The following is a 10,864-nucleotide window of genomic DNA, read 5'->3' as shown; positions in this document are numbered from 1 at the left end:
GATCCCAGATCGTCTGCCCCCTGTTCCACGTGCCCAGTTGACAAGGATGGGTCTGAAGGGACTTGTTTAAATATCTGGATTAGTCCAGAAGAATCCTTTCGCCTGGACTCCGGCACCAAGAGAAAAGCAGTGGAAGTGCACACTGGGGGAAGTCCGCGCATCCACCGGCTCCTCTTTAGTTACTACCAAATTCTTTCCCCGGTCACAAGCAGAACCATCCCTTCAAGCCTCTCCCTCCCACAGAGGTCTGCAAGCTCCTTACATATATTGTTAGCAGTCCCCTTGGAGCCTATCACTACTGCTGGGGTCATCTTCCTCTTTAAGCCAGGGGGGATGGATGATGCTGGCTCCACGTACCCAGAGGTGCTCTGCCCCTTGCACCTACCCTTCAGCCCTTCCCAAAGCTTCTCAGTGGGGGATCTAAAGCAAAAGGCAGCCAGGTTTTCTCCCACCCCCTGCGGCGGGATTAGAAGTCACTTACTTCTTTGGATGTTAGCTTCTTGCAAGGCTTTTTAGCCTGGCAGGTGGAGGAGTCCTCTTCCTCCTCCTCCTCCTCTTGTACTTTCCTTTTCTTCCCCTGTTTCGTGCACCCTGCAAGCAGCACATTTGACAGTCAGACATGCCCTCCAGATCCAGTCTGCTTGCTGGCTTTGGAGGGGAAAGCATCACCTGGAAACCCAGGAGCATGGCGCTATTTTCAGATGATACTCCCCAGAGGTGGCAGGTGAGGAACAAGGGCAGAAAACCTTGAATACCAGAGGGGCTGCTTGGCCTGGTCTAGCGTCAAGTCCTACAAGTGCCAAGTGGCCACAACTCCTCTCTAGCCTGGACCACCCCAGGGCTCACGCTGCGACTTTGCCCCTGCTTGAATGGCCACAGGGGGCAACACTTTACACTCTGGACAAACCACTAGCAGCTCTGAAGCAGCTCCTAAGGCAGCCTCTGAGTCGATTAGCTCACCAGAAGGTTTTAGGTAGCTTTTAGGGGAAGAAGAAATTGACCTCAGAGACTAAAAACAGATTCTCTGCTTGCTCCGTGCATTACCTCCGTCTCGTACTTCTTCTTTGGATTCCTCAGACTTCTGCTCAGATTTCGCAAATACTTGCTCGCTCAGTCCTTTGGGGATTCTACAAGGAACAACACAGGCAGTGAGGGAGTGTTGCGGGACCGTGAGACCGTTCCCGGCACCACGGTACCTCTTCCCCACACGCTTCACCTGCTCAGAAGCAGCAAGCAGGATGCAGCACAAAAACCAGCAAGAGCTCTGAGAACTGCTAACTCCCCCAGAGCCTAGCATCAAACACACCAGCAATGCCATAAGCATCAAGGAAACCTGAGATCAAATTCTGCCTTCATGGCACAGAAATGTACAATCACACCTCATCCCCACCCTCTTCACCCTGTACAGACCTGGGGGGCATGTGCCTAGAGCCAGCCATGCCAACACCGGGCCTGTGCTACCCGCTGCCAGAACTCGGACGCAGGCAAACCCTGGTGACAACAGGCTGGGACTTTTGGTTTCCTGCAGATCCAGGAAGAGCTCATTCAGGAGTCAGGGTTACTACTGAGGCCAGTTACAGAATGAGAACTCACAACGTCCAAGGAGCAGACTCCCAGACGGGTCTGAATATCAGGTTTCTAAGAGGCTCGTTTGAAACTCCACTGTGAGTGCATTTGTGAGAGCAGGTCATTCAATCGCTAAGGGTATTCTGGCCCAGCAATGGAAGCCAACCTGAATCACAGAAGGAGGCAGCAGAACTGGTCTTTTTCCCTGCGCAGCTCCTTACTCTCAAGTGAGCAGAATCCAGTACCTTACTGCCGAGAACCGCTTGGCTTTGGCTTTGTCCAGAAATTTTTTGTATTTCGCAATCTTCTCCTCTAAAGCCTTAACAACAGCCTTGGAGCTGCCCCCGGCACTTTCTTGGGGGGAATTCGACTCCTCAGCCAAGTCCTGGGGCTTCTCCTCCTCCCCCTCTGCAGAAGAATCGCAGTCTGTCTCATCGATGTCCGACATATCAACAGGGACCAGGTCTTCTCTGGAGAACTGCGGGGCCACGTTGATCTTCCCAAAGTTTTGCCGGACCTGTGACACGAGCTGCTTCATCTTTGTGTTCGTGCTGCTCTCCCCTCCCTCTGCCGACTCCACATCCAGTGCTGCAGGCACAGCGCTCTCCTCTCCCTCGTCAGCTTGACTCGCTGCTGCAGCTCCTTCCAAAGACGTAGGAGGCTAGAAGCAAGAGAAAGAAAAGGAGAGGCTCACACCACAGCCCCCTCACCTCCAGGCAAGGCCATGGCAGCTCCCCACTTGAGGCACGCACACATCAGGGGACCCACGGTTTGTCCAGAATCAGTCACTGGACTTGTGTTACAGCTGTCGTCTCCAGAGACACAGAGAGAGAGGAGCAGGAGGCTGCCTCAGAACTGCTTAGCACCTGCAGTCACCGCTTTGTGCAGGCGAGACACACTCTAGTCTTCAGCTAATGCAGCAATTCGCATTTACCTGCACATCTTAGAAAAGCTGGCGGCACCGGCAGGGCGCGCACAGCCCAGGGGTTCCCCTATGAGGAGTAACAGGAACCCCACACACACACAAAATCTCTGCGGGGTTTGTCCAGCACCTGCAAACTTGCAGCAATACGAGTGTGATCTTAATGTAATGTCAGAATTAGCAAAGCAGGCGATTCACACTCCGCTTCCTGAGCTGCACCTCAAGCCACAAGGAACAAGACCTAACAGGCTAAAAAGACGGGAGCATGTCACTGCTGTGCAGCTGAGTCTCTTGATAGCAACGTGCCTGCCTCTCTGGAGAAGCAAATTTGTTTGCCACCCAGATCAAAGCACAGCAAATGCAGCTGTGACATACTATGACAGAAGCTCCTGAAGGCCTGGCAATAAGGAGCAGCTCAGAAAACACCTGTCAGTCAGAGGGGGCACAGCTGGGCTCTGGCTGCACACCTGTCCTCTACCTCACTGAACTCAAGTGACAGTCGCCTGAGGCACCAGGACAAGAGTGAGGCAGATGTATGCTGGCAGAGGCTGCCTGGAGCACTGGTCTGACAGCAGCAGTGAGCAGTGCAGGGCTGCTAAAGAACAATGTGACAAGGGAAAGCAGCAAGGTGCTGGTCTCACCTGCGGGCCCGGCTCCGCATTGGGTGGTTTCACAAAAAATGGTATGCGGCCCCTCTGCCAGTCATTGAGGACCATCTTGCTCACAGTTGGCATGTCTGGCTCTCCACCCTGCAACGACACAGCAGCGATTGGGGGTCTCTGCTGAGGCAGACCTCTCAAATTCCCCACAGACAGCAGGCAGATTTGCCTTCCCACCCGCGGGCACACACAGCCCTGGGAGTGCATAGGGAGGGCTGGACAGCCTGGCTCACTTTTAACAGCTTCCCAGTCCTAAAGGCTAGCTTCTCAAGGAAATCCTCAGTGTCCTTCCAGGAGTCAATCTTGTAGGTCTTGCGGATATATTCTGGCTTGGCTCTTTCAAGCACTGCACTAATGTGGTCTTCAGGGCTCTTGATTTTTTCAACTTGGACCTAAAAAAGCGAACGGTAAAAAAGTGTTAGTGCCCAGAAACATCCCTGTAGATCCTCGTGCCGAGGGACAAGAACAGCCGTGACCTAGTCCCAAACTCAACCCCTCTTGCTGCTCCTTCCTCTGGTAACTCTTTTAGCTTGGCTTTAAGAGGGGAAGGCAGCACTTTGCCGAGGAAGAGAGCAGATGTTCCAGCATCCGAAAGCTCCAGGGAGTCTAAGGAAGGGGCTGCATTCCCCACTCCCCACCAGACGCTTCTGCTTTCCATGTGTGATCCTTCCTTCTCTATCCTCACGCTGAGCGAACGCGTGTTTGCAGACAGCTCGGACTTCTGTACATCCCAACCGCCCCAAGGCTGGACCAGCACACTGACAGACCCTGCCAAGGGTACAGACCCTAGTCGTCCTTGCAGGATTGGGGGATGGCAGAGGGAAAGGATGGCCATCGGTATTAGAAAGCGTCCTGGAGCTTGCACAACCCAGCTCCCAGCATGCTCCGCTCGGTGGGCACTCACCACTCCCTTCAGCACAATGTCAGTTTCCGTGTCTCCCGACGGATAAACCACGCCGGGGCAGTCTATGAGAAATATCCGCCGCATCAAGGTGATGTACTGCCACACCTGAAAGAGACCAGCCCCTCCTGGGTCACCTTCCTCCACCAGCAGCCCTGCATGGCTTTTCCAAGGTGGACACAGCTGATGGGAACCCACGAGAACAGGTCTTGGCATTCCCTTGGCTAGCACCACATCACTACTCCTAGCCATACTGCTTTGGGACGTTTTGTTTCGTTTTTAAATCATCCCTGGAAAAAAAGCCTCCTCAATCCAGGCTCTTTGGGCTGGGCACGGACTTCACAGCATGGTTCTGAATGAGCCCAGCTCCCGTGGCTCACTCCCAGGATTACACTGCAACCAGGCAGACCTACCTTTGTTTCACCTGCGATGGGGGCCACGTTGCAGACCTTCTTAGACCGTAACGTATTAATCACCGAGCTCTTGCCAACGTTTGGATAGCCAATGAAGCCCACGCTGATCTGCTTCTTGTCCGTGTGCAACTGTTCAGAAATGACACACCATTATAATTGCTGGGTAGAAAGAAGCTATTAAAGTTTGGAACTTTTAGTCTCTTCTTTGTAACACAAAGCAAATGCATGTCTAAAGTAGGTCAGATGGTAAGAGATAGTTCTCTTGAACAAGAGAAGCCCAAGTATGCAGCAACAGGCCTTCAATGAATTATCCACGTTGGAAAGTCTTGCTTTTGCCTTTGTTTGAGGCAGAAGTGAGTCACTTGGATATTCAGTTGTTGTGACATTACTTGTGGATGCTTTAAATTAAAAAGCATTTGGTTTCAGAAACCCAGGAAACATGCACAGATCTCATGGGCAAGATAAAGACACAGATGTTGCCTGAAGAGGAAAAAAGTCCGTCATCTACCCAAGACAAAAGGGAAAGTGCCCTCGATTTGATAGGGGCGTACGTTGTAGCCGTGTTGGTCTAAGGATATAGGCAGGCAAGTTCCTTTGGGTAAATCCGATTTCTTTTTATTAGACCAACTCAAATATTTATCCGAGTTGGTCTAATAAAAGATATCGGATTTACCCAAAGAACCTTGTCTGCCTTGATTTGATAGGTCTCTCTTGGAAAAACAAAGAGTCTTCCGCAAAGGGTATGACAAGGGGACACTGCCAATCTTCAGGGCACGAACTCCTGGGCTGCGCATTCCTCCCTTCCATGCGTTCAAGTGTTACCGATCCCGGGAATGGGAGGCCAGAGAGAATCAACAGCCTCAGATAGGAGGGATGTAGAACAGATGACACCCATCACAAAACGGCTTTGTGCACCTGCGCAGAGCTTGGTACACGTGTCCACAGCTCCTGACAGAAGGGATCCCTTTCCAATCACTCCCAGTGACAGGGGCTTTTCATAGCCAGTCAACCACTGACTTGGCACCAACTAGGAACAAAGAGAGATGCGTGGCTTTGGGATAGAGACTTAAGGCAAACCCCCCCCTCACACGTGTGTGCAGTACCTTTCCAAACTGTCTCAAGAGCTGTATGAAGTCTCCTTTGCCAAAGGAGTTCGTGAGGCTGGCGTGGAAGGCGAGCGTCGGATACTCCTGGGACAGGACAGCAACCCAGCGTTTCTGCAGAAGAAGCGCACTGCTGAGCGAGGCGTCTATGCAGCAGACCCCAGCCACACAGCACGCCTATTTACAGCAGAACACAGCTTCTTGGCTTGCCGCAAGGGACTGGGTTTCAAACCCAACTGTCTAAAGAAAGTGCTAATTAAGTGCTTTGAACAATTAAAGCTCTGTCTATTGTTTGAGATGAACAATTTTCCAAAAATGCTCTCATGGCAGCTAAACCCAAATTAGCTTAACGACATAAAACAGACCAGCTGTGGCGGATGTGCAACTGAAGAGGACTAACATTTAGCACACCAGAGACGGCAGCTGAACTGTGAGATCCAGCCAGAGGAAGCAGAACTTGTGGCTGGCAACTGCTGCTCCACTGAGCCAATCTTGGCCACATTTCCCATCGAGCTGCTACTTCAGTGGCAAACTGTCAAGGGAGGAGGTCCCACTGACCCAATTACACTTTTTCCTCTGCCAGCAGCATGGGCACTGGCACTGCACTAACGCAGAGGCGACAAAAAGAACCGCCCCAGGGTTGTACTTACGGTGGCCCAAGTGGGGACAAGGTCACATTTGTTCAAGACAAAAATGAGGTGTTTCCAGGGCTTCTCCTTTTTAAGGTAAGATTCTACGTGCGGCGAGCGGGTCCCCAAGGGATCTCTGGCATCGAGGACTTGCACAACCACATCTGACGAATCGATCACCTGAAAATCCACAGAGAGATGGTTGTGCCTTCAGGCAGAAAGGAAAACAGCTTCTGAAGAGACATGCTCAAGCTGCAAGCCTTTCCCACCAGGAATCCAAGCAGTCTCTAAGATTAGTCAAACTCAGACTAACACCACAGGCATTTAACTTTTCCACTGAACCAGCCTGGACAGCGAAATGACAGCAGACAAACTTTGACGACGCTCCCATACACAAACACTGCAGAGAAAGGAAGCTTCCATTTAACACAATCAGGGATTTTCCACAGCACGCTTTCCAATTATCCAAATTCATTTTGTATTTGCAAAACTTTGGACCTATATTTTCAGTCTCTCCTGCCTGATCATGTTCCTTCAAGACATCGCTTTTCCCACACCCTGTCCAGCTGGGAAGTGCCCTTTCCACAGCAAGTCACTGCCATTTTACAGAGAATCACAGAGTGAAGGTATTCCCTAGACCTTCAGTAATGTGTGCACAAGTGAAAACCTGCCATCAGTCCAGTGGGCATCTACAGCAGGGAGCAGTCTTCAATGGCTCAATTTGGGCAAAGTGAGTGTTTCACAGCTATTTCTTGCCTTTTGGGCACTCATTTTTGGAAGGCAGTTCAGAACCGAGTTTGCTTTAAAGACCCAGGAATGCTGAGGATAGTAAGCAGAGAGGAGCCATAAGCTGCACTCAGAAATTTGGGCCAAGAAGCAGATAAGCAACTTCTTGTTAGCCTAGAAGCCTCTCTCTGGGACTGGAGATCAAGAGTCCGGGTCCGCCAGTGCCATTCTTGGGAGAGGGAGGGTCTCTATTTTTTTCCTGCTCTTTTTCTTCCATGGTCCAGGTGCATGGTGGCACCACACCCACCATTTCGAGTCAGACTCTTGAAACAGGCTGACACGGGAGGAGGCAGGCAAGCTTTAAACCTGGCCTACGTGCTTCCCAGGGAGGCGCCACCTGTTAGATGGCCCCAGCCAGCTTGGACTGTGGAAGTGCCAGGGCACTGGAGGCTGGTTTTCTTTACAGGCTGGGGCTGACCACACAAAGCTTTGCTGCTCTGTGGGCCCACCCATCTGTGCAAGGCTTCTGCGCTGCATCCTCCAAGTGAGAGGGAACGCAACCCTTGGAAGCTGCATGCGCACCTCCTTTGCACTCCGTAAGGGACACCGCTTACCTTGTAGAGCTCTCCCCAGATTCTTTTGGACTGGCCCTTCTTGTAGATCTCCTCTTGGGCTTCATCCCTAGAAGCAGATCAAAGACATCAGCAGAGGAAATGCCAGGATGCCACGTTCTCTGAAGCCCTCTGCAGGCACAGGAGCAGAGGCCAAAATGACAGACAGGATGCACCATGGTATGTGCTTGTGCCCCAGCTACAGTTATCCAGTGACGGTGTCCATCCTCCACAGAACATGAAAGCAACCCCTAGACCGAATATGCAGGCAAAGATGAGCCAGCATTCAAAATCCAAGTCTCATACTGCGCTCTGTGCAACTCGTCTCACTCCTTTTGTTCCCTATGTCTATACAGTGCCCAAATGGGCAGAATTAGCAGCATGCTGCATTGCTTAAAGGGTGAACTACAGCATGCACTGCTTTTCAGAAATGTAAATGCTAACCTGCTTCAGCTTTTACCTCACTCCAGTGTCTTCTGTCACCAGGTCTCGGTCCTTGCCCTGGATGTAGGTCCCAGCAGAGGCCTCGGCGGTCTCCAGCAGACACTGCACATCACTTGCAGAGAGGTTTGGTTTCTTCCTCAGCGATTTGGGGCCAAACGTCGTTTCAAAAGTTTCTGTGTCAAGGATGTGAACTTTGGAATTCTGTAGGCAGGCAGGTTGGGAGAAAGAGAACAAAACATGTACCATCCCCATGCCTCCACACATAAGGCACACGAGGTCAGGGCTGGTTCCAAAGAGCTTGCAACAAGAACTGTATGCAACTTCCTGACAAGTCATGAGGTTTCTTACGTTCCTTTGAGAAACACAAAAGTGTTTGTCTGATAAAAGGCAAAGCAAATGCACACAGTGTTGTACTTGCCTAACAAATGGCACTTCCTTTCTTTTATCAGACTTAGTCAGATATCGTTACGGCCACGACGATGAACATTAACTCTTATCGTTTATTATTCCCTTGTTTTTCAAACAAGGGCACGGATCTTGCCAAATTCACAGATTTTTGTCAAGGATAATTATACTCAACAGGGTATATTTTAAGACTAGCTGCAAATGCTAACATTTTCTTGGAAGGGCATCTATTCCATGGCTAAAAAGAATCACTAACATTGTAATGTGCTTTTTAGCTTCAAATAACATTTTCCTTAATTTAGGTAACATTTTTATTAGATGCACATGGAAAGTCTTCATATGAAAACATCTAACACGTGTCCAAAAGAACAGTGTAGATGCGATAAAAGAAACCTGATGCTAACTAAAACTCGATGTGCTGGAGAATAGGATTATATGGCCAAGAATTTTTGACTCAGGATAAAAGCACATATTTGAGTCAGGGTTTATCACGCAAGAGGATGTTAGCAGGGCAAGGCTAGCATCCTCAAGAAACCAGCACCAGTTTGTCACTAGTGTCATCAGAAGCACCAAGGTGTATGTATGGTGGCTAAATGCCAGGATAGGACCACAATGGTAACTTATCTTAAAATGCTTTAAGGCAATTTTCCTGCCAAAAGAGATTCAGCCTACTGAATACAGACCTCCAAGGCCGCAAGAGCGAGTACACTTGTTTCTTTATGGTCATATGCAACATAAGTGTTTCTGGAAACATTCAAATGGAGTTACACACTCCTAGCAAAGCCAGCTGAGTTCCCAGAACAGCAACACTGATGACTACGAAGTGCTTGTACAAGCAAAAACTTTCATCAGCAGCTTGCTGTAAGCCCCGGGTCAGTCACTCTCACTGAGCGCCTCAGAGAAGACTGAGAAGGGCATCTCCTAAAGCCATCTCAGTCTGTCACTAGGCAATGAGCACGCTTATTTTGTTCCAGGTAGAGGCAGAGTCAAGAATCTTTCTGTCTGTGGGTCTGGGTCAGCATCTCTTCCCCAAGCACCAAGATGCAGCGTCTGCGTGACACGGATGCTCCCAGGAGCTCCTCTGCAGTATAGTCCACTTCTTGTGATCCCTTTTATTGAATCAACTTTTCATGTCTGGGAATAGGCCCAAAGGAGGGCATGTTGTATCCGTCACCTCTATCTACATCATTGCGGGCAAACAAGGAATAACACAGATGTGGCAAAACTGCTCCGGCTTTTAACACGGCTTCATCCAGGGATAACACTGGAGCAGTTTCACTACATCTCCAGTATTCGTCTCTCCACAGGTAACCGCTAGAACATAACAGTTGCTGCTGTCCTGGCTGGTCCCCTTTAGAAATGGCTCCAAGCAGATGCGTGTCCACACCCTATGCCTCAGACCATTCCCCAAGTTCAGATATAAGAGCAAGGCTAGTAGGCGGCCATCTCTGAAGAGGTATGATACCCTAATGCAGGTGGGGGCACTTTCCCGGCACATGCCTCCCACAGGCTCTCTGCCGGCTAGGCAGTAAGCTCTGCACAGCTCCAGAAAGAGCTGGACTTTGGAAAAGCAGGCTGGTCAGGCACATCTTCTTCGGGCAAGCAGTTAGGACTTGATCCCCATGCAGGCAGGAGATGGCAGTGCTATTGCAGTTACACCTCCACACCTGGGGCCAGGAACAAGTGACTTCCCAGAGAGATGTGACCACCTAGATTTCAGCCCCTAAAAACCCCCTGATCACTGGACTAGGGGGGCTTTCATCATGGCAAAACGTCATGGTCAGAAGTGAATTTCATTAGGCCACAGGAGCTGGACTCTCCTAGAGATCTTTGCAAAAGGGAAGCTGGGAGATCTTTAGCTACAAAAATACAGAGGACCTTCCTTTCAAATCTCATCTGAGAGATAGTGTCTAAGCAGCACTGCACGCTGTCCCCAGGCTAGGACGTCAGCTCAGCACCAAGCCAACCAGAAAAGTGGCCTGGACACTCAGCCACTGATGCTTTCTACAGTACCACAGACTTTCTGCTCAAAGTGACATGCTGCTCAGTTTGCAAGACCTAAGCTCAAAGACAGAAAACTGCAAGGGAGCCTCAGACCCTTTTTTGGGGTCCCGCCAGTGCCTGCAGCCTAAGAGCTGCATCAGTCCTTGCGCTGCAGAGAAGACAGTGATGCACTCTGGTGATGAGCAGAGACTCTAGGATGCTCTACACCCAGCAATGCATATCAAGGAACAGCAGGGCCACCTGCATAGATGAAATGCAACCACCCCAAAATATACCTAGCAAAGCTCTGAACAGGAGCCTTGACAGGCCTCTGGTCTGGAGCAAGGAACAATACTCACGTGAGGTCTAATTCGATCGTGGAAAAGGGACATGGGCAGTTTGCTCTGCTTCATGACCACTCTATATGGGTCCTTCATAACCGTCTCCATTTCCTCTTGGAACTTCTGAAGGGACGATTGCTTGATCACACGAGTGTTCCCTG

General features: G+C 50.3%; 1 protein-coding gene across 2 annotated transcripts in view; it reads right to left on the bottom strand.

Moving 5' to 3' along the window:
- The window catches only part of GNL2 (G protein nucleolar 2), a 15,419-nt gene that overhangs the window by 560 nt on the left and 3,995 nt on the right, over nt 1-10,864 (bottom strand). The window contains exons 4-15 of one of the 2 annotated variants that reach the window (XM_006038384.2): nt 10,722-10,861; nt 7,991-8,175; nt 7,534-7,600; nt 6,215-6,373; nt 5,565-5,678; nt 4,462-4,590; nt 4,052-4,156; nt 3,381-3,539; nt 3,130-3,237; nt 1,812-2,227; nt 1,045-1,127; nt 482-591 (exon numbers count right to left, since the gene is read on the bottom strand). In XM_006038384.2, the coding sequence (XP_006038446.1) occupies nt 482-591; nt 1,045-1,127; nt 1,812-2,227; nt 3,130-3,237; nt 3,381-3,539; nt 4,052-4,156; nt 4,462-4,590; nt 5,565-5,678; nt 6,215-6,373; nt 7,534-7,600; nt 7,991-8,175; nt 10,722-10,861 (1,775 nt within the window). Of the gene's footprint in view, nt 1-481; nt 592-1,044; nt 1,128-1,732; nt 2,228-3,129; nt 3,238-3,380; nt 3,540-4,051; nt 4,157-4,461; nt 4,591-5,564; nt 5,679-6,214; nt 6,374-7,533; nt 7,601-7,990; nt 8,176-10,721; nt 10,862-10,864 lie in introns of those variants that run through there. The other variant, XR_003092290.1, reaches the window with a different exon arrangement.

The sequence above is a fragment of the Alligator sinensis genome, unplaced genomic scaffold (assembly GCF_000455745.1).
Source record: "Alligator sinensis unplaced genomic scaffold, ASM45574v1 scaffold1577_1, whole genome shotgun sequence".
In the NCBI taxonomy this organism is placed as follows: domain Eukaryota; kingdom Metazoa; phylum Chordata; order Crocodylia; family Alligatoridae; genus Alligator; species Alligator sinensis.
The sequence above is the reverse complement of the archived record's forward strand: the minus strand, read 5'-3'. Positions and strand labels throughout refer to the sequence as shown.